General features: G+C 43.8%; 1 protein-coding gene across 6 annotated transcripts in view; it reads right to left on the reverse strand.

Annotated features, from left to right (window-relative positions):
* Positions 1–10,803: 10,803 nt before the first annotated feature.
* Positions 10,804–23,770, reverse strand: part of TTC28 (tetratricopeptide repeat domain 28) — a 700,618-nt gene continuing 687,651 nt past the window's right edge. For 2 of the 6 annotated variants that reach the window (XM_001172489.6, XM_009438073.5), the window contains 4 exons: positions 23,562–23,585; positions 22,658–22,787; positions 18,015–18,122; positions 10,804–16,625 (listed from right to left, as the gene is read on the reverse strand). In XM_001172489.6, the coding sequence (XP_001172489.1) occupies positions 14,995–16,625; positions 18,015–18,122; positions 22,658–22,787; positions 23,562–23,585 (1,893 nt within the window). In that variant the 3' untranslated portion in view covers positions 10,804–14,994. The remainder of the gene's footprint in view (positions 16,626–18,014; positions 18,123–22,657; positions 22,788–23,561; positions 23,586–23,770) is intronic. The other 4 variants (XM_016938879.4, XM_016938880.4, XM_009438072.5 and 1 more) reach the window with 2 other exon arrangements.

Genomic DNA, 23,770 nt, shown 5'->3' on the forward strand with positions numbered 1-23,770 from the left:
TGATTTGGCCAGTGGGAGCCCCTTCAAATTGTCACCTGTGCCCTTTTGACGTGGCCCAGTCATTCTTTGAGTTCCAGCTCTGCCTGAAACCAGTCATTTTTCCAAGGAGCCCTGGTTCCGTTTAGTGGAGAACGGTTTTTAGAAGCCGAGTTCTGGGTATTGGGTGCTTTCTTACTATTGGGGCGTTGCTGCTGCCAGGCTCTCCCTGTCAGAGCTAGGGAACATATCTGTATGTCTAGATTGATTGATTGATTGATGCAAACCATAAGCTTATATCAGTATTTCCAATTCTAATACACACCACATAGGGTTCATTCTAGTTCTCAACATTTGTAATGATTCCAACAGTGAGAAGCCTCACTCCCATGATGCATCATAGATTTGTGTATTTGAGCAGTCCCCTGTGTGTAATGCATCCCCATTGCCGCCACCACTGCCCTGTGGGGACCCTCCGTCACCCCACTCAGGCTCCCACACCACACACGGGTGTGAGCCACTGTCAGTCCTCCACATGGGCATTCTTCTCACCTTGCCTGTGCTCTGACATCCTGCATTGCCTTCCCCACCCCCAAAGGATGCCCTCCTCACCCTGGTCAGCCTCTATCATCCCTCCCAGGCCGCCACAGCTCCCCCACAACTCGGCCGCCTGCCTTGCTCACAGCCACCTAAGGGCTTTGTTCTGAATGTTTTGGGAAGGAGTAGAGGCAGTGCCTTTTGATGAACAGAAGTTCATCTTATTTATGGTTTGTGTGTGTATTTAAGAAATCTTACTTTGAAATTATAACAATATTCTATAAAGCTCATAAGTTTTATTTTTCATATTTAAGGCTTTCATTCAACTTTTTATATATGGTAAGAAGTAGAGATCCAGTTTTTCTTCTTTTGAAATGAATATTTCTTATGAAATGGTTCTCCACATTATTTATTGAATAGCCATATTTTTCCCACTGATCTGCAAATACCAACTTTACATACACTTGTGGGTCTAATTCTGAGCTATTAGCCTGATTTCCTGGGCTAATAATTACCACATTATCTTATTTACCATAACTTTGGAATCAGCCAGGGTCTAGTCAGGAAAACAAACCTCTCTAAGTATGTCAAGCAAGACTGGACTCAGTGTGGCCAAACCATGGGCAGGAAGGGGAAGACACGGCAAAGTAACGGCTACTTCTCAGGTTTGTTTCTGACTTTCTGAGAGATGGGAAGATGGAGACACCACAGAAAAATCTCCAAAAAACTCAGCTGTCTCAGGTACCTAGGCCAGCCAACACTTTATTTGAGGTATTCATTCAGGTTGTTACACATTGCCATAAAGTATTTTGTTGTGTAAATACACTGTCATTAACTTACACGATAGTCGATAGTCCATTTTCTCAAATATTTTCTTTATATTTATCACTTTTTATGTCCCATTTAAGAAATGTTTGCTACCTTAAAGTTGTGATGGTAGGTAGTCTTGTGTTTTTTTCTAAACAGTTTTCCTAGATTTTTCTGCCTTTTCACCTTATCTTTTATATTTAGATATACAATACACCAAGAATTGATTTTTTTTTTTTTTTTTTTTTGAGATGGAGTCTCGCTCTGTTGCCCAGGCTGGAGTGCTGCGGTGCTATCTGGGCTCACTGCAAACTCCATCTCCCGGGTTCAATTGATTCTCCTGCCTCAGCCTCCCAAGTAGCTGGGACTACAGGCACCCACCACCACGCCTGGCTAATTTTTGTATTTTTAGTAGAGATGGGGTTTTACCATGTTGGCCAGGATGGTCTCAATCTCTTGACTTTGTTATCCGCCCGCCTCAGCCTCCCAAAGTGCTGGGATTAGACGTGAGCCACCACGCCTGGCAAGAATTGATTTTTTATGTATGGTATGATATAGAGGTAAATATTAATTTTAAAAAATGCATATTCAGTTAACCAAGCTCCATTTATTGCAAAGTGTATTCTTTCCCCACTAGACAGCACTGTCATCTTTGTCATAGGTCAGGTGACCACATATGCATGGGTCTGCTTCAGAACTTCCTGTCGTGTTTCATTCATCTGTCTTTTTATCCTCGCACCAGTTCTACTCTCTTAATTCTCATAGCTTTGTACTAGAGCTTAGTTTCTGGCAATGTAACTTCTCCAGCCTTGTTGTTCTTCTAGACTGACTGCCTTGGATATACTTGGCCCTTCTGCATTTCCATATACATTTAGAATCAGCTTGTTAATTTCTACCAAAAACAAAACACTGCTGAGGCTTTTAATTCATTTATGCATAATAAAATGCAAAAATATTAGGGGTACAGTTTAATGAGTTTTGACAAATGCCTGCACCCATGTAATCAACACTCGAGTTAAGATCTAGAACACAGTCATCACCTTAGAATGTTCCTTTATGCTCCTTTCCAGTCAATCCCCATTTCCTACTAGAGGCAACCACTCTTTTGAAAGATTTCTGTCATCGTAAGTAGGTTTCGATTATTCTAGGACTCTGTATAAATAGAAACGTACGAACTCTTGTTTTTTACTTATTTTGCTCAACATACGGTGTTTTATATTCACTCATCTTGGTGGATATATCAGTTCATTCCTTTTTGTTGTTGAGTATTCCATTGTACGACTATACCAAAATTTGTTTATCCATTTACCTGATAATAGGCATTTTGTTTTTTTCCAGTTTGTGGCTGCTATTGATAAGGCAACTATGAACATTCTTAGATGAGTCTCTTTGTGGACATCTTTTTTCATTTCTCTTGAGTGAATACTTAGGTATAGAATTTGATTGGGTGATAGAGTGGGTGTATGTTCAATTTTATAAGAAACTATCCAGCTGTTTTCCAAAATGGTTGCATCATTTAACACTCCCACTAACAATATGTGTGAATTCTAGTAGCTCTATATACTCATCAACATTTGATATGGTCAGTCTTTTTAATGTAGCCATTCTCAAGGTGTGAAGTGTTTTTTTTATTGTAGTTTTAATTTGTATTCCCTGATAACTAATGAGTCTGAGCACATTTTCAGTGCTTGTTGATCATTTGTATATCTTCCTCTGTGAAGTTTTTGTTCAAATCTTTTGCCTTTATTTTTTGATGTTTTATTGTTGCAGGAGTTTTATATATATTCCAGATACAGGTCTTTTGTCAGGTAAAGGTATCACAAAAATGTAGCACACATTTTGTCTTCTAAGCTGTGGTTTCCTTTTCATTTTCTTAATGATATCTTTTGAAGAGAAGGCAGTTTTAATTTTGATAAATTCCCATTTATTAAATTATTTCATGGTTAGTGCATTTCATGTCTTAAGAAATCTTTGCCTCACTCAAGGTCAAAGACATATTTCCCTGCCTGAAGCTTTATAGTTTCAGCTTTTACATCTAGGTTTATGATCCACCTTGAATACATTTTTGAGTATTATTTGAGGTAATTGTTAAGGTTTATCTTTTTCTAAATGATATGTTGCTATTTTAGTGCTATTTGTTGAAAATATTCCTTCTTTGTTGAATTGCCCTGGAACCCTCTATTGAAAATGATTTACTGTATGTTTGGACTCCGTTCTCTCCATATACTCTGAACCTTATTCTGTCCTCTAAAATATTTGATTATATGCCAGAACCACATAGCTTTTACATACCATAGCTTTAGAGTAAGTCTTGAAGTCATTCTCTTTTGCAAGTTTGTTTTGACTTTTCTAGATTCTTTGCATTTCTGAATAATTTGATTTAACTTGTCAGTTTCTAGTGAAAAATCTGCTAAGATTTTTCCTGCTAATATTTTGATTGCAGTTGTGTTGAATCTATAAATCAATTTGGGAAGAACTAGCAGCTTAACAATATTGAGTGTTCTATCCATGAACATTGTATATCTCTCTGTTTATGTATGTCTTTAATTTTTCTCAGCATCATTTTATAGTTTTCAAAGTAGAAATCTTGCATCTCTTTTATTAAATTTATTATATTATATATATTTTATCAACTTTGAGGTATAATTTACATAGTAATTTACAAATGCTCCCATTTTAAGTGTACAGTTTATATTTTTAATCAATTCTTTTATGATTATTGATGCAATGGTAAACAGAATTGGTTTACATTTTATTTTCCAGTATTTATTGTTAGTATATAAAAAAATTGCATTTACTATTGGATGTGATGTCTCTTCATTTTTTTACTCTTGAACAGTAAATATCCTTTATTTCTTTATGACATTGATGTGTTGAAGCAATCAGGTCAGTGGTCTTATTGTGTTGTTCATAACAGTGGCCATTAGGCACATATGGCCATATCCATGTAAATTAACATTAAAATTTTCCTTGATCACACTAACCTCGTTTTAGTTGCTCAGCAGCCACATGTACCTAGTGGCTACTGTATTGCACAGCACAAATTTTCATTATTGCAGATAGTTCTATTGAAAAGCACTGTGTGGAGTGGTGGGGTGGCCCCACCTTCTGGATTTGCTTCACTGTTCTCTTATGTTGTTGTGTAACTCATTAAAATAATCCCTGTGTTTATAGAAAATTGGAAGTTATATATATATATGTTATATATATATAACAGTTATATATATAAAACAGTTATATATATAAGTTATATATATATATAAGCATATATATATGTATGCTTACTTAGATCCAGATTAAACTTGTATTTCAAGACTACCTTAGGTGATGCTGTACCCTTTGTACTGCATTACAAAGAACTAAGAATTAACCACTAGATTTTGCACCATGGATGTAGCTATTGGTCTTATGTGGGGCCAAAAACCTGATTTGAGGGGGTAGTTCAAGAAAGAGGGGGAAGAGTGGAACTGGAGACACCAAGTATAGACGAGTTGGGAGCTTTGTACTGAAAGGAGAACAGAGAAATGGAGTGTTAACTGGATGGGGATATAGTACTGAGTTGGACAGCTATAGCATATTTATGTGCTGATAGGAATGATTCATCTGAGAGGGAAAGCCTGACAATGCAGGAGAGAGAGAGGAGAATTATTAAAGCACTGTTCTGCAATAGGCAAGGGTGAGTGAGTGGGTCTGGGCTAGTGGACATGTTGGCCATGGAGAGGGGCCCAGAGGCTCTGCCTACAATAATAGATGGGAAGGCAGAGCATAAGCTGGTAAGAAGGGACATGGGACTTCTCTATTTATTTCATGTCATACTGTCCAAGACTGTACAGTACTGTAGTGGCCTTCATTATAAGGCCCCAGACCTTCATGTTTTGTGTGCCCTTTTATGACCTATGTATAGCTCTTCTTCCTTTGCTGTCATTTCTGTCTCAGTTTGCCTGACTCTACAGCCTTCCTCCCCACCCCATTTCTAACTTGCTTCTATTTATGCCATAGATTCAAACATCCACAACTAAGGCCATTAAATTACAAAAGAAAAAAAAAAGACTGCCATGTAAGTTACCCTAACTTGGAAGTAGCTAATCCTGAAACTAGCATGGCCTGGAACTTGGCTACTTTGGAGACTTTTTTGGTCTCTCTGCTAGTGTCTTTGCATCTGTCCTGTCTTCCTCTTCGCTTCTCCTCTCTGCTTACGCATGGCTTTTGCGCCTCTGTCACTCTGGGCTGCACGTGGTCATGATGGCCCACTGACCTCAGTTTACATCACCAGCCTTTGGGTCTTGCTTCAGCTGCAAATACCGGATCTTGTCAAGATGTTCTGGATTGAATTCATGAGAAAAGGAATCTGGTTGGCCAGTTCACAGGCGTTTTTCTGACGTGTCCCGGGGTTGGCTGGGCCATGCAGTCTGTTTCCTGCTCTTGCCTAGTCAGCTGCAGCTGGGAGAGTAGAGTCCTCCAGTAGGAAACACAACTGCCTGGGTTCACAACTCCCTAGGCTGGGCCGAGGCAGTTCTGGGGAGGGGTGGTGAGTGGGTGGGTAGGGGCACAGTGGTTGTGTTTTCATTCATTAAGGTGTTTAAATTGTATCACGAAGACAATGGCATGTAAGTGAAGTGCATAAGCTGTATTTTATGGACTTGCTTTTCTCTTTTTTTTTTTTGGAAACAGGGTCTTGCTCTGTCACCCAGGCTGGGGTGTGGTGGCATGATCATGGCTCACTGCAGCCTTAACCTCCCAGGCTCTAGTGATCCTCCCACCTAAAAGCCTCCCGAGTAGCTGGGACTACAGGAACAGGCTACCATGCCTGGCTTATTTTTGTATTTTTTGTAGAGACAGGGTTTCACCATGTTGCCCAGGCTGGTCTCAAACTCCTGGGCTCAAGCAATTCCCTCGTTTTGGCCTCCCAAAGTGCTAAGATTAAGGTGTGAGCCATTGTGCTTGGCCTGTTTTATGGATTTTCTAACACCTGTTTTAACTTTCTGCTTATTTTTTATTGGCTGCATTCTACTTATCATAAACTCTGAGCAAATATTTGTGGAATGAATCACTTTTGAAATTACAGATAAGAACTGCCTTTTTCATTTTGACCACATGTTAATTTTATTTTACTTTTGCATTTTTGGTTTAGAATGAAAATGGCTATACTTCAAGAAGATCTGTATAGGAAAAAAAAATTAGACTGTTGGCAAAATGCTGCCAGGCAAATCAGAATTCAAATCCCTTTACCTGTCTTAATTAACTAAAAGTATAGACTTTCAGTTCTGCTCCTGGGATTTAAAGTTTAAAACTTTTTATTTTAAGTAAATATATTGACAATATTTATATACTTAAGAATATTATTATTCCCTGAAGCCCAAATGCATAATTGCTACAAATTTAATAAATATCTTGAGATTGGATGAAATTCATTTGAGAAGCAAAATGTTTCCTTAGTGCCAATGTGTCCCTTTAATGTGTTTGGCTCCAGATGTTTGGCCTCATTTGCTGGAGTGGATGCAGCATTAGCCTGTCAGTTCCCTGCTGTTTGCCATTATTTAGGAGTATTAGAGGCTGTAAGCCTGCATGCTCATTGGGAAAGTTAAAGAAAAGCTTTAAATAGAGGAAGGTACCAAGCTGCGGCCCCTGTCCAGAATATCTGAAGTTAAAAGCAACACAACAAAGTGACTGTAAATCAAGCATTAGAATCCTAAAAGTAGCTGCAATAGCTAAGAGCAGTCCTACTTGTAACCATCTTTCGTATTAGCTGTCAACTGAGATCCTGAAGCACAGAATCAAATCTTCATTAAGGGCCATTCTCTCCTTCAAAGGACATGTCCAACAAAATATGTATTCTACAGTGGAATATGCAAATTCTTTAGCAGTAACAGGGAATATAAATTGGATTTCCTGAAGTATTGGGGCCCACACTATTGTGCTCATAAATCCTTGCATTATGTCTCATTAACCTTTCATACTTAGATGTAGTCTGTAGATTATTGTATTATACTAAAGTAAAAGTCTACTTTAACACCAGTAGCAGGGTATAGTTCTTATACTGTGTCTTAAGAAATGGTAGAACCACTTGGAATTCCCTTTACATTGACATACAAATTTTATTTTCTTATAATGGGAAGATAATAGATTTTGCCTCTTGTATAATTATAGTGTAAACCATAGAACTCATCCACCCCAGTTCTTAGGGTCATAATGTTCTCCAGAATTTCATGCTTATTATAAGGTTTTCCGCATATGAATGTGTTTATAGGTATCCGTTTAGGGTCGGAGCTCTGGTCCCTTAGGAATACCAGTTGTGTGTATATTAGCAAAGACCAACACTCCCAAGTCACTAACACATAGATCCACTTTTCAGTTTGTGTTTTCTTAGTTTTCAAAATAACAGAGGTTTGCTGGGGGCGGTGGTGCATGCTTGAGGTCTCAGCTGATCCAGGAGGCTGAGGCAAGAGGATTGCTTGAGCCCAGGAGTTTGAGGTCAGCCTCGGCAACATAGCGAGAGTCCCATCTCTAAAAGTAAATAAATAATAAAATAAAATGCAGAGATTTAATGGCCAATATTTTCTTTAGGATTGTTATGTCTAGGTTCACACATGGAATGGTCCTGTTGTTTTCTTATACTCTTCACTGGTTTCAGAATTAAGGATAGCATCATGAAATGATTTGGACATCATTTTATATTTTCTAAACAGTTCATTTTGAAAAGAGAGAGATTAGCTGAAAAAAAAACTCCTAAAAGTTTGGTGAAATACATGTAAAACCGCCTGGGCCTGTTATTTTTTGGAGAGTTGGGTAAGGGCAAAGAGTTGTGATTACCATTGTAGTTTAAGTTTCTTTTCCTTCTTACATCAATTTTGGCATTTTATCTTTTTTCAAAACTTTTAATGTCTTTTTCTAAAAGTTTGTGTAATCTAATTATTGTATAATTGCTAATAATATTTTTCACTTGTTCTTAAATTTATTATGAAGTAGTTCAGATATATAAACAGTTAGAGTTGTAAGTCACGGTGCTTTGCGGTTGAAGTCGCCCACATACCGCTCCTGACGCTAATTCCACCGCCTTGCCTCCCGCACGACGGTACCACTCCCGCGTGTGAGAGCCCTCATTCCCAGCATTTCTAGATACCTCCACTGCATGTATGCACCTGGACCCTGAAAGGTGTTATTTTGTATTTTCATATATAGTGGCATAAAATCGTTTGTAGCATTTTCTTATTCTTTGATCTCAGCTGTGTCTTTAGATAGCCTGTTTTCCTTCCCTTTCCTTCTCTTTCTGACTCACACACACGTACGCCCACACACATGCACACACACGATTACCATTCCCAGAAATCAGTGTATTTGTCTTTTTGGCAAACTTTGCCCTTCTTAACCTTCTATATTGTCTTCTTTTATTTCTGACCTTTCTTATTCCCTCTTTTATTTTCTCTCTGGGTATATTATTCTTTTTCTAACTTCTTGAATTGGTCACCTAGCTCAGTAAGTAGTTTTTGTTTTTTCCTAACATACCTCAGTACTCCAGTCTCACAGCACCAGTGTCCTTCTTCGTCGCTTGGGGCTCTTGCAGTTACATAAATATTACCCTTGGATATAAACATTTAGGGCTATAAATTTTTCTTTAATATGTTGTATTCCACTAGTTTTATGGAATTATTAATTTTCTTTATAACATAATGTATACATTTTCTGAAAATAGCATGTAAGCAGAAATGAAAATAATTGTAATTTTATTTTATTGGGTGAAAGTGATAATTGCAAATTATAGGCGAGTATAGAATAAATAAGAAACACCACTGTCCTTAATAAAAGAAAACCTCAGATATTCCTAAGGTAAATCTGGAGGCATCCACCTGTTTTGATATGTTGTATTTTCCCATTTCTATTTTGAGTTCTTCCATGGGTCATATGCTATGTGGTCCATTTTAAAATGTCTAAGTGATTGGCTACTTTTTAGTTATCCTCTTGTTATTGTTGCCTGACTTAATTGTATTGTGCTCTGATTATGTGGTAGTAATTCTTCAATATTTGCTGAGACTTGCTATGTGGCCTGTGCATGGTCTATTTTCATGAAATATTCCATGTGTGCAGGTGAAGACCGTGGATTCACTATCTGAGACTGGGTTCTCCTTAACCGCATTTCAGAAGCCTGTTCACAGAATTGTTTAAACCTACCACATGCTTTCTAACTTTTCGTCTGCTGATCTATCAAAAGAGTAGTGGCTTAAAACCTCCCATTATGATGTTTTTTCAAACTTGTAGTTCTGCCAATTTTCTTCATGAATTTGGAGGCTATGTAGTTAGCTGCATACAAATTTTGAATTTTGCCTTTTTGCTAAGTTTATCATTAGGAAGTGGATCTTTGTTTTTATTAGTGCCCCTTACTTTAATATCTAGTTTGCCAGTCCTTTTACTATCAGCCATTTGGGGCCCTTATGCTTTGGTGGTTTTCTTTTCAAATAGCATATAGCCTTTTAAAGAGCATGTGGCTTATTGCCATCATCTGTTAATCTACTGCTTAATTGTTTAGTTCACTTACATTTATAATGATTACTGATATTTTTCTTTTGTCTTATTTTTTAATTTTAATTTTTGTGGGAACATAGTAGATGTATATATTTATGGGGCACGTGAGATGTTTTGATTCAGGCGTGCAATTCGTAATAATCACATCATGGAGAATGGGGTGTCCATCCCCTCAAGCGTTTATCCTTTGTGTTACAAACAATCCAATTATACTTTTAGTTATTTGAAAATGTACAATTAATTTCATCTTATATTTGTCCTGCCTTTTAGATGTTTTTTGTTGTTCCTTCCTTTTTCTATTCCTTTACATCAACCAGGGTTTTACAAAATGAATCTGTTTCTCTTCCACTGACTAGTTTGGAAGTATAACCCTCTACTTCAATTTGTGTGTGTGTAACTACATATATTTAACTTACTCTAAAAATAATATACAATTTGTTCCTAAACTTATAGCACTTTAACTCCCATGTTTTACATATTATTGTCTAGTATTTTTTGTTAGCCAAATGAAACATTACTCTTTTTATAAAGGCAATATTTGTGTTCATTTATGCATATTTACCCAATTCTTTACTATTCCTTCATGCTTCTCACACTTTTGCATATAGAATTATCTTCCTTCTTTCTGAAATACTACCTTGGAAGTTTTGTTAGATGATATAGGGATCTGGTGGTGATGAACTCTGTTTCTGTTTGTCGAAATACGTATTCAACTGTAGAACTTTCTGGCCCTCCAACTATGAGTAGCGTCTAAATCACCCCCCCACCGACAGTGCCCCCAGACCAGAGACGTGCGGGACAGCTCTGCTGCATGCACGGTCGTGCTCTCTGCTTGGCGGATGTGAGGCTATGGTGTAGAGGTGGGGTTAAAACTAGAGAGATACGTGCTCAGTAATGACACACGGCCACTCCATGTACTGCAAAGAAACCTAGACAGTGTGGAAAGAGTAGAGAAAGTGATCCAGATACAGCACTTAAAACTGAGGGAACTCATGCTTTAATAGACACTGAAAATCACAAAGGAGGAAGGCCAAGTGCCTTAGCAATCTCAATAAAAATATGAAGTTCTTTTTACATGGTAAGTTTCATAATATAAAAAGTTTAATGTCTGGAAACGGTGTAATTTACAAAAAAAGTCCATGTAGGCCAAAGATGGCTAACACTGCATGTAAGGAACGTGAATGCCAGTGGGAAGGTGTCTGAGGAGGGGCAGGGCCACAGGTGTCCTGACAGGGAACATCTTTGAAGGATCTGGCACAAACAAGGGCCCAGTTCACAAACCACAGGTACACTCATTTTAGATAGAACAGCAGAATAGGTGATGAAAATTATACAGTTTTCACTTGTTGCCTACTTACTGAAAGCAAACCAGATTATTGCATGGCATTTTTCCAGCCTGAACTGAAATTATCAAGGCTACAGTTCTTCTTGTGGGTCTGCAAATGTGTGTGGCTGGGAGGTGGCAGAATCGGCACGGGCCAGGGACCGGCTGCAGTGATCATATGCTGGAGTGTCACTGGGACAGAGAGAGCAGGATGAGGACAGCGTGGGTGACACCTTTGTCTCCTGCTAAAACCCAGCAAGTTTCAGTGTGGACCGTGAATTTTTAAAAAATGGAATGGAGGTGAAAACTTTCATTTTGTGTTGCACATCAGTGTGGATCAAAATGTAAGTTTTAGTAGCAATTTTTCTCTTGATATTTTGACTTAATTTAAAAAATCAAATTAGTTGAGTCATTTACTGGAGAGAATTAAGAAAGCTTTGACTCCCTTGCTCTGTGGTCCTGCTGAGGTTTCTAAGAGAGGGGAGTTGTACGGCTTATAGTCATTGTATTTACATCCGATGGAGTAGCAGAGGGTGGGGCATGCCAGTTTCCTGAACTAAAAGGAAATATATGCAATGCTTTCTGCAAATGGTAAGGAAAAAATTGTTTTGTAAATATTACATCCATGGACTCCTCCCAAGTGGGACAAAGAGCTAAGGGCTATGCAGGAGGCATTTGCTTCCATCCACATGGCCCTCACATACCCTGGGCTCCCCAGACGCCAGTCAGTCTATCCACTACCTGACTTGCTTTTCCTAGACTGGAGAAACAAAATGTTATTCCATTTTCTGTCATCCATACCAGGAGTCAGCAAACTTCTTAAAAGGCCAGGTAGTGGCTGGGCGCAGTGGCTCACCTGTAATCCCAGCAGTTTGGGAGGCCAAGGCGGGTGGATCCCCTGAGGTCAGGAGTTCGAGACCAGCCTGGCCAACATAGTGAAACCCCATCTCTATTAAAAATACAAAAATCAGCAAGGCGTGGTAGTGGGTGCCTGTAGTCCCAGCTACTTAGAGGCTGCGGCAGGGAGAATTGCTTGAACCCAGGAGGAAGAGGTTGCAGTGAGCCAAAATCACACCAGTGCACTCTATCCTGGGTGACAGAGCGAGACTCTGTCTCAAAAAAAAAAAAAAAAAAGGCCAGGTATTGAATATTTTATGTGGTGTGGGCCAAAGGCAAAATCAAAAATATGATGTAATTACTTATATAACCCTTTAAAAAGGTAACTTAGCTCATGGCTGTGAAAAACCAGACCGCTGACCAGTCTTAGCCTGTGGGTCATAGTTGCCAACCCCTGATCTACACAAAGAAATCTTGGTGAATTATACCATTTCCTTTAATTCTAAGTGCATACTTTTTCCAGTGTAGCCTGAAACATTCACTGTGATTTTATGATTTTACTCATACAAGAACACCAAGACTGACATACACATAAAGTGGCGGTGACTTTACAGTGGCCTCTAGACTGTTCTATCATTTTATCACTTTTGTTTTCCCTTCCTTGAAACTTATATTTAAGACAGAATAAAACCACATAAACCATTGGCTCTTCAGTATGAAACCTAAAACAACAATGCACATGGGACTAAAACCAGGTTAGAGTCCATGAGTAACTCCTAGCTGGCTCAATAACCACAGGAAGCGGCAGGGTGGTGGGGGTGTTTGCTAGAGAGGGGCAAATAGGGCCGCAGCCTTCCCCTCACAGAAAGAGAGCACAGACCCCAGAGCTTTACTCCAGGGATCCTTGGCACTTGGGAAAGAAGGAGGCTGAGAGATTTGCTAAGAGAGGGACAGCCTAACCATCTGCATATGGATTTAGAAACTTGAGGTTTACTTTTCATTGTTAAGAACCTGATTTTGCTATCTAATGCACAGTGCTATAGATTTGGTCTTCACTTGCTACACTGGTACTTTTATTACCATTTTTTCCCCTACTAACATAAAGAAACCCTCATAATTGCTGGCTTCTTTATAAAGTACTTCGCTTTCAGTGTTGGGATCAGGGCTAGAATAAGACATGCTTATTGTTGGCTTTTGTCAACATGGCTGTTGGTTAAATTAAAAACCCCTAGGATGGAGCTCAGGAGAACACAGATTGGATAAATATTATCCTTTCTTCTTTTCAGAGGAGTACACTGAGGAACAGGTGAGATTGTCAGTGTATGCGCAGAAGCTGAGATCCCACCCATGGTTAAAACCCCCACCTGGGGATCCTGAGGTCAGTGCCCCCTGCCAGGCCCCTCAGGTCTGCTCCATGTGCTGCTGGTGGCCCAGGCCAGGTGGCCGCCCACCTTCATGAGGAACCCTGTAGTGAGGTGGGTAGGATTTTAATTTTAGAATTACCTAAAAGATACTTACCTAAATTCTCCAACTAAACTCAGTACTAATACGACTTTCAGCATTTCCTTTCTTTATAAAATAAATTAATGGTTACCCCTAACTAGATGATTCCCTTGTCTTGCCTCAAGCTGGCAACAATTTAAGTTACCGTCAGAGCTGTAGGAGAAGTCCACCTCCACTTTTTAAGATACATCTCTCTCTTCCCGGTTGGCCATAATCCAGGCATACATGCCAGCAAAAGGCCCTGTTGCTTAGGATCTGTACGTGTGGCTTCAGCAGTGGGGGAGGGGCCAGTCCTTCAGACAGCAGGAGCACAGGAGGCTGGCCAGGGCCAAGGTGAGGGCCTGGGGGCAGCTCACAGAGGCAGGTGCTGGGATTGTGGGGACCTGGCAACGGATTTAGATATAAGACAACTGAGGGACCTGGAGTTGGGAAAAGAGAGAGAATAAAATTCAGCAGCTAATAAAAGGGAACAGGAGCTGGAAGGCGGGATTCTGGTTAAATCTAGTTAGCCATGGACATTTTTTTTTTTTTTTTTTTTTTTGCTTATAAGGAAACGGAGTCATTTCAACCTTTCTTCCAAACTTGATAATTACTTATTGACGACTATTCAAAATTTGACATTTTAAAAAACTTTTTGAGCTTTTAAAAATAATAGCTATAAATGCAAAGTACTATTGATAATAAAACCAAGTTGTTTATCCATATACAAAAAAGGTCAATAATGTTTTAAAAGCACAAAGTTGCATTTTAAATCACAATTGCATAGTTCTAAAATGCCTGGATAAGAGTTACATAATTTTTTTTTTAAGAAAATTCAAGTTTGGTTGACAGCGGGACCCAAAGGACATTTGCAGAGCAGAGTTCAGAATGGAAGCGCTGTTTCAATGTGAATTATTGCATTGTTGCTGAGATATTACACTATCATGAGACCAAAATTGCTACAATTTAATTACAAATCATTGGCATTTTAAAAACCATTTTTCTGTTTTTGGCTAATATAACACTTTCCTGTAGAATTCAACTGAAATTTCATATATCCCACCCCCAACCAGCAACCGAAAGCCTTAGAAAAAGCTCTATTTGTATTTCTGTGTATAAAAGGTACTGCATATATACCTCTTAGCAAAATATGTGCTCCCTTTCCTCTCCCCACCCCAGAACCATGATCATTTTTGTACAAAATCCTGGTGAAGAATCATATCAAAGATGAGAAGCAGGGAGTTCAAAGGTAAACAAACATTTGGTGAAGTGTGTAGGAAATTCCATGAGCCTCCTGTACCAGCCCCACAGAAGTCCTGGCTTTTGGTGAATGTGGCCCAGAAAAGCCACCAGTGTGTGTGGCAGCCTTTGGACGTGGTGGTGCCCCTCGCCCGCAGAGCACAGCATCATGAGGGTGCTGGTGGCTGTGGGGGGACTGCACTCAGGGAAGGGCTGAAGCAAACGCCAGGCCCCCATCTGCAGGCTGCTCAGAGTCAGTGGGTATAAAAGATGCTTTAGCATTTGGAAGAAGGGAAAAATCTTCCTGGGGACAGGAACTTGTAGCCATTTCCAGAAGGAAGTCTCAAAGGGCGCGCGGGGGCTGTGGCGGGAGGGCCGGCGGGCAGCGGCAGTGAGCCCAGCGAGGTGGTCTCGGTGCGCCAGTGTCCGTTGGGAGGGGCTTTCGGTGGAGCTCCGTCATGCTGCTGCAGGGACAGCTCCTTCAGTTCAAGCTTATCCACTCCCTCCTCCTTCTTATTGTGCCGTGGTGACAAATTCAACAGACTGAGGACATCCCTTTTGGAAGTCATCGTGCCAGGAGCCCCCCGGAAGATCTTCATTGGCCCTGTGGAATGCTGGGGTGTGCTCTGCCAGAACATCTTCAGGTTATGGACAGCCTGCACCTTTTCATCAATGGCTGCCATTTTCAGTTTGTCTATGTCGGGAGCGTCTGCTGGACTTGAGCGAGCAGATCCAGCTGAGGAGTAGGAGAGAGCTGGGGAGGGTGCACTGCCAGCAGGAGACTGGTGGCCGGAGCTTGGGGACATGTTCCTTGGTGATTTGGAAATGTGAGCGCTGTAAGGAGAGCTGGGGTACTTCAGTTTAAAGAGAGGCTGGTCCAGCTGGGAAGTCTGTGAGTCGCAGCCGGGCGATGGCCGGCCACTGTGCTGGCTCGGGCTGTCTTTGATGGACATCTCTGAGGTGGTGGGGCTGCTATATCCGGAACTCACCTTGGGCAGGGAGGAGCTCCTGGCTGGGGGCTTTGGTTTGACAGTGACTGGTGATGGCTGACTCTTCTGATGGGAGAGAACAGGCCTGCTGAACGCACTGGTTTCTGACGCTCTGAAGACAGCAGTGCTGCTGGGCGCCTGAACGCCGTCTTCAGGGTTATTACTCTTGCTCACCTGGCCGCCGCTCCTCTGAAGACGCTCCACCGCAATGAGATGACTCTGTGTCTCCTCCAGAATTTTCTGGGCTAACTCTTGTGGATCCAGTTTTGGGTTGCTTTCTTCTTGGGATTTCACGGTACTGTCCGTTTCTGTGCTAGACTGGTCTGATTCTCCTGTATCTGAGCTTGCTAGTTTTCCCACCTTTTGGAAGGGTGAGTTGGGGCTGGGAATCAGAGTCATTTTCACTGGAGAATTTGGAGTGCTGATGCTCCCTTTGGAGCTCACCGAGACTCTCATGCCTCCGGCTGTCCCAGGTTGGGGTTGTTTGTGGTCTGGTGAGAAGCATGTGTTTCGGTTTTCTTGGTAGGTCGCCAAGGGCTCGTTACTGATGATAGAAAACCCTTCATATTCTTCTTCATCTTTGTTGCCTGCAGGGCGGGTCTGGGGAGGCGGCTGGCTCCTAGGCAGGGTGGATCTCTGCAGGTAAGCGTTCTTGGACCGGTCATGGTCCTGCCGTCCTCCGGGGCCTCCACCCTCTGATCCACCCTCGGGTTTGGAGACAAAGCTCATTGAGGAGGCAATGGAGCTCAGACTGTACACAGAGATGGCATCTGAGGCGATGCTGTCCGCACCGGTGGGAGAGAAGGGGGGTTGCTGGTAACCCAAGGGCAGGGCGTTGGAAACAGACTGAGCAGAAGCAAGAGACTCCAGGGAGGAGGAGCTGTCAAGGCTGAGGCGCTTGGGTAGCTCAGTAGAATCTAAGCACAAAACACAAGGGCCCCAAGGGCAGTTAGAATTCTATATGGTTTTGATTTTTCTTTCAAAATTTACAACATCTTTATATGCATAGAAGCTAGCAAAGAATTATGCAAGAGCTACTCATATTAATCTTACAATCCTCAAAAACATGGTCCTGTTAGAAAAAGTAAATCTAACGTAGGGACAAAATCATTCTAGGAGAGCTCACAGCCACACCCACCCCAGACCCACCATGGCCCATCTCCACTCTGCTCCCTGTCACATGCGGGGTCAGGGTAAGCAGCATGACCCTGTATCCGCCTTCCTCTGAGCAGGGCTGGCCGTGCTCCTGGGGTGGGGGCCCTTTGCTCAGCTGGGGCATGTGAGCAGTCTGTGACATCTCCTGCCCTCCTTTCCAGCTCCATCCCAGCAAGTCCCTCTGGCATCACCTACACTCGCTCTCCACACTGCCTCTCCCCCATTCTCTCAACTTATTCCATTCAGGTTTTAGTCCCTATCATTCTTATAAAGGTCACCAATGAGGTCCACACTGCCAAATCCAGAGTCCATTGCTCAGTTCTGCAGTGAGACACACCCTGCCCTCACCACCCCCTCCTCCACAGGCCCCTCCTCATCCTTGTCACTCTGAACCCTGGAATGCCCACAGGACACAATCCTCTTCCCCTCCAACCCGCATGCACCCCGGGTGATGCCATGCATGTTTCTGTCTCCATGCCAACCTCTCCCCTGAACTCCAAACTCACATACCAGCTGCCTGCATGGATGCCTAATGGATATCCCCAAACCGAATGTGTCCCAGATGGAACTCAAGCCCATTCCTCCTGCCACTTTCCTGACCTCAGCAGAGGGCAATCCCATTTTGGCAGTTCTTCCAAATAAAAAACAGGATACCACTTTGACCCATCTGTCATGACCTTCAGCAGACCCCGTTGGTTCCACCTGCAAACCATAACCACCTTCCAAGCCAGCATTTGCTCTTCCCACTGTAGCCAGCTTGGCCCTTAAGAACATCAGTCGGGCTGGGTGTGTCCCCAGGGCCTGGAAATCTCCCAGGCCCACATGACCTGAGTGTCCGCTCCCTTCAGGCCCTGTGGCCCCACAGAGGACAGGCACACCTGTCGCCGCGTTCCCGTCTGCTCTGCCACCACCCTCTCACTTCCAGTCCCTTGCCCTGCTTGAGCACGTGCCAGCACCTCATACATTGCAAGTTCCATGAGAGCAGGGAGTTTTTGTTTCCTGCTCCTGAATAGTCCCTAACTGTTCCCTAACATACACAAAAAATGTTGATTCACTTTTCTTCTGCTTCCCAAAATGTATGTGCTGGTGTCGGCCCCCAGGGAGAGCATGGCAGGCCCTGGTGGAGAACTGGTCTGAGGGCAGGCTCTTACCAAACAGAGATAGCAGGGACTGGAGCGCGAAGTGCACGGTCCGTCGGTGAGCTTGCTTCCCGGTTTTCAGGATTACTTCCTCCTGACCAACTTCACAGAGATCAAAACCTAGAGGAACAAAGAATATAAGCATCTGCTTCCTTCGGGAAGATTCCAGATCTTGAACATGAGCGCTATAGGGCTCCTTGTGCAACTTCATGGAATGCCTGCAAGGCCCTTCAGCAAGCATTTGGGCCTGGGGCTTCCCCATGTCTGCACAGAGGTTGGTCATGTGGCAGAGGGGTCGGGCTGCCCCACCCAGAACATCCACTCTACGCAGCCCCCATTTGGCGTGTGTGTGGCTCTCACTGCCTGGCTCTCCTCTGTCCCTTCACGGAAAGCACTATGGACCAGAACTCAGTAAGGCTCACTCACATGTTTACTTTTCCATTTTTTTTTCACAGAAGTACGGTCTATATAAAGACTGTCCAGGACAAAAACTGGCCACTCCATTCAGCATTGACAGCAGTATTTAAAGCTGGTGCATGGTAAGGTGAAGAAGTTTCTCAAGGGCAAAGACAATGCCTTCATGCATGTTCAGTGTCTGCCCCCGTGGGCTTTGAAATGATCGCTGACAATGGGGGATCTGCAGTGACTTCTCTGCCTCTGCCAAAGCCCAGGGGTGCTGCTCCCTAATTATAAGGATTCTAATGAGACTCAGAGCAGGTGTAACACAGGGCATGGAGCTTCCTGAGCAAGAGGCTGGCTAACAAACTGTGGACGTGGTACTTAGACACATTAAGAGACATTACAGGGACACCAGCAAGTATGTCTCCCTGGGGAGAAGCCAAGTGCAGATGCTACGGCCACAGATGATATGGTTTGGCTCTGTGTCCCCACTCAAATCTCATCTCAAGTTGTAATCCCTGGATGTCGAGGGAGGGACCTGGTGGGAGGTGATTGGATTGGTTCGCATGATAGTGAGGGAGTTCTCACGAGATCTGGTTGTTTGATAAGTGTCTGGCATTTCTCCTGTGCTGTCTCTCCTGCCACCTTGTGAAGAAGGTGCCTGCTTCTCCTTCGCCTTCCGCCATGATTGTAAGTAAGTTTCCTGAGGCCTCCCTAGCAATGCAGAACTGTGAGTCAATTAAACTTCCTTTCTTTATAAATTACCCAGTCTCGAATGGTATCTGTATACCAATGTAAGAACAGACTAATACAGACAGGGACCACAAAGCAAGAATTTAGGGCCTGAAGAGTCTTCAGCATTGGAAATCTTCACTCAGAATCCCTGGTCCCTGCATTGAGAGCACTGGGTAGATCACTGAACTCCCCTGACAACACTGCAAAGTGCTGGGTACCTACGATGCCACACCCTCTCCTCTGACCTCACAGTGTTAAAGTAAAGTAAGGGGGCCCATAGTACACGATGTTACTGTCAGCATGCTATGTGTCGTGACTCAGCAACAGCACATTCACCAAAGGAGAAACCCCTCCGTCTCTCTATCTAGGCAGCCAGCCTTTTGACTTGTATTCGGGGATCTGGAGACTATCATTCCCTTAGGAATTAGGTTCACTAGAGGAGCATTCTGGTCACTATGGGACATTTTCCTCTGAATTTGAAAGTAAACAGCCCCTGAAAGCAACAGGAAGACATAATCAGAGAACTCAGCATTAAAAACCAATAATGAATAGTATCAATGTAATGCTTCCATTAGAAACCTCTACTTTTACCAAAATGATTTAAATGGGGTTGCTCAGAACTGAGTCCTCTCCATCTCTGACAGCCCATGCTGGGTTGTGAAGGTGTGTGCTTATTGCTGAGGACTGGAAAGGGGGCATTTCTTGGAGGCTTGGAGCCCTGGGAGCGAGCCAGCCACCTCTCTCCAGATGACAGGCCTACCGGACACCACTCTCCTCCCTGAGCTATATGTCAAAAGGCCATAAAGGTTGAAAATGCATGCAGACCGACTCGCCCCTTGAGTATCAGTGGCTCTTGGAAAATACAGAGAATAACTGGAACATCAACTAAAGTCCCCCATAATCCCAACACCAGAGACAGCCTGTGTTAAGAGTTTTTGGGTTTCCTTCTGTACTATTCTTGATGTATCTGGCAAAGGGACCTCAAAAGCAGGGAGTGTGCAGGGGAGGAAGCCTGGCTCCACCACCCCCACACCAAAGGGAGCCTCAGGCTCCATGAGGAAGAGAGCTTTTCCTTTATAAAGCAAGGTCTTGGCCAGGTGCGGTGGCTCACGCCTATAATCCCAACACTTTGGGAGGCTGAGGCAGGCAGATCACTTGCGCTCAGGAGCTGGAGAACAGCCTGGGTAACATGGCGAACCCCTGTGTCTACAAAAAATACAAAAATTAGCTGGGCGTGGGTGGTGCATGCCTCAAGTCCCAGCTACTTGGGAGGTGGAGATTGCAGTGAGCTGAGCTCGCGCCACTGCATTCCAGCACCCCAGCCTGGGTAATAGAGTAAGAAAGACCCTGTCTCCAAAAAAAAAAAGGTTGTGGTTGTGGCTTCGTCTTGCTGACTCACTCGTGGCAATGCCCCCAAGGCTTGCCCTATGGCTTCTCACAGAAGTGACAAGAGAAGCATCCCGGATGGGAACCCAGCCCTTCTCAGTCTAGCCTCCATCTGCTGCTGCCTACATAGAAATTTACTATGTTTACACCAGGAAAATGATGCTTTAAACCCACAGAAGAAAAGCATGTAGGCCAGGAGCAGTGGCTCACACCTGAATCCCAGCACTTTGGGAGGCTGTGTGGGAGGGTTGCTTGAACCCAGGAGTTTAAAAAGACCATCTTGGGCAAAATGGTGAAACCCAATCTCTACAAAAAAAGTTAAAAAAAATAAAAATCCAAGTAATGCAACCTGTAAAGGATGCCAAGCTTCTAATCCAAGGGGATTCAGAACTCCTGTGAGGCACTGTAGCTCCCCACTTTACCTTCACAATACACGACGTGTCTGAAAACACAAGGAGCCAGCCTTGAGCTGAGGTGGTCAGGGAAGGTCACCCACGAAACAGGTTAGACAGTGGGACCCCGAGCGGGAAGAAGCTTGCTTTTTTTTTTTTTTTTTTTTTTGAGACAGAGCTTTTGCTCTTGTTGCCCAGGCTGGAGTACAGTGGCGCGATCTCGGCTCACAGCAACCTCCGCCTCCTGGGTTCAAATGATTCTCCTGCCTCAGCCTCCTGAGTAGCTGGGACTACAGGCATGCGCCTCCATGCCTGGCTAATTTTTGTATTTTTAGTAGAGACGGGGTTTCTCCATGTTGGTCAGGCTGGTCTCAAACTCCCAACCTCAGGTGATCCACCCACCTCGGCCTCCCAAAGTGCTGGGATTACAGGAGTGAGCCACTGCACCCGGCAGGAAAGAAGCATTTTTAAGGATTCTCTGTCTGGCCATGTCTGACAGCTCATCCATATAACAGTGAGGTCAGACAGTGCCATCTTCTCAAGGGTGTCCACTTCTCTCAGTTTAAAATCCAAAGGCCTTCCCTGGCATTACAGCCCACAGATCTGCCCTGCCCCCTACCCCGCCCCGACCCCTCCGTGGCTGTTCCCTCGGCCTGGCACTTTCTCCTGCAAACATCCCAGTCTCTGTGGGCCTGTCCTGGCCCTGCTCCCACCCATCTGCTTCTGCCTGCCATGGTGCTCCCTGGCTTCCTAAGGCGTCCCTTAGACACTGTATTAGGTTTGTTCGTGTTCTCCCAGTAGAGTGCAAGCTCTAGGATGGTAGGAATTTAGTCTTTTGCTCACTGCTGCATCTCCAGTGCCTGGAACATTGCCTGACACATAACAGGTGTTCAAAAGAAACCTGTGGAGTGAATGGTTCCTGAGCCAGTCACTGGGCCCCTAAGTGGGGCAGGAGGGGAGTGGCTCACAGCCTCTTGTGTTCTATCAACAGATGCACCATTACAGGTACACAGCAATATGTCAGGAGTCACATCTGCATGTTACAAATGGTAAAAAAGGGAAATCGAGTGTCCTGCACTGACTGAGGCCCCTGCTATGTGCAGTCCTAGGTACCCATGGTCTCTCAGAGGTGGTTTCAATAGTACTGTTTTCCTGCCAGTTTTGAGTACCCGTTGACAGAGGACAACACTGAAACCATTATCATCTTATGACTCTAATTTTAGTTTTCTTTGGCTCCTAATAACACTTGACCTCCAATAATACTAGAGTCTAGCAGGTTCATGTTAAGGTAATGGGCACACATGATAGAGATGAAATCACAGTGCAGAGGAAATGGCACAAAGCCATTTGTACCATTTGGGAATCCTGCTAAACCACTGGAATCTAAGTTAACTTTTTTTTGGAAGAAAAAGAGAGATCCTCTGCCTCAGTCCTCCTGAGTAACTGAGACTACAGGCATGCACCACCATGCCCGGCTAATTTTTTTTAATTTTTGTAGAGATGGGGTCTCCCTGTGTTGCCCAGGCTGGACTCAAAACACCTGGCTTCAAGTGTTCCTCCCCCTCAGCCTCCCAAAGTGCTAGGATTACATGCGTGAGCCACTGTACCCAGCCTGAGTTAACTGTTTTAAGATAATATTTAAGAAGACACTGAGATACTTTGCCCAACAGAAACCAGGAGGAAAAACAGAGATTTAAAAGATGGAATTCAGGAACCCATTTAAGTCAAGGATTCTCTGCCTACCTAGAGCTGCCAGGAACTCGTGGCATCCCGGGAGCCGCCACAGCTGGACGCTGATGGAGACCTGAATGGGAGCTGATGCCAAGTCCTGCTCCTTCTCGCCAGCCTGGAGCTGAACCAGCACCTGGTGGAGCTGAGGAAGGGGGGACAGCGTGAGCACCCTGTGTCTCCTTCCCCTCCAGCCCACCTCAAGACTCGACCCATTATTCTTATGTCACCTGTCACTGGCATCGCTAATGACCCTCTCATGAGTGTAGCATTTGAGATTATTTTTCAGGTGCATTCATACCTACTGTCCTGCTGTCCTCTCTGTGGGAAGCTCATGGGGCATTGGGGCAAGAGGCTGTGTGGCCTCCTGGGGCTGGGGCCGGGTTCTGCTTCCAGCCTTGTGTCTTCCCTCAGGCGTGGGAGAGCCTCACAGGAGAGGCCATGGAGAGTAGAAGGGATGAGTTAGGGGACCGGCCACCTCCCACTTTCTTAAGTCATCTTTAGGACCTTGAGGTGGATGGCGAAGAGGAACCCGGTTACATCTTAGAGCCTCACAGCTCGAGGAATTACCCACTCAAGTGTCCATTTCCTTTCAGATTTCAGGGTCTGTGGCCTCTCCTCAGGGGTCTGTGTGTGGGTTCACAGAGTGACACTCACTGAAAGCTGGTTCTGCCCCTGCTGTCTGGTGGACCTCAGGAGGTCAAATCAAGGACACAAGAAGGGCGGAGCAGGAAGAGGGGAGGCAGAGCAGAGAAGGGGACGGGCCAGCAGCAGTGCGCACCCGCTGGGGCGCCGCAGCCCGTGTGGCTCCGTTTGACAGCACGTGCACCCCGAGCTCAGAGCCTGCCCAGGGGAACTCGGGGGGTGGGTGGGTTGAGGGGCTCACCTGACAACAGTTGCTACTTAAAGTAGTACTCACCATTCCAACCATATTTTTAACAGCCTTCGGCCAGCAGATTATAAGAAAAAGAAAGAAAGAGAGAAAGAAGAGAGTTTAGACTCAAGCACAGGCTGTTACGCAACATGAGCTGATCACTGTTTAGGAAGCGCCACACCAGGCCCGCGGCTCTGACTGGGAGGGGAAAGGAGCAAGAGTCAGCAGGGGACACACAGGAGAACGGACAGCCA

Source organism: Pan troglodytes, chromosome 23, assembly GCF_028858775.2.
Source record: "Pan troglodytes isolate AG18354 chromosome 23, NHGRI_mPanTro3-v2.0_pri, whole genome shotgun sequence".
Lineage (NCBI taxonomy): Eukaryota > Metazoa > Chordata > Mammalia > Primates > Hominidae > Pan > Pan troglodytes.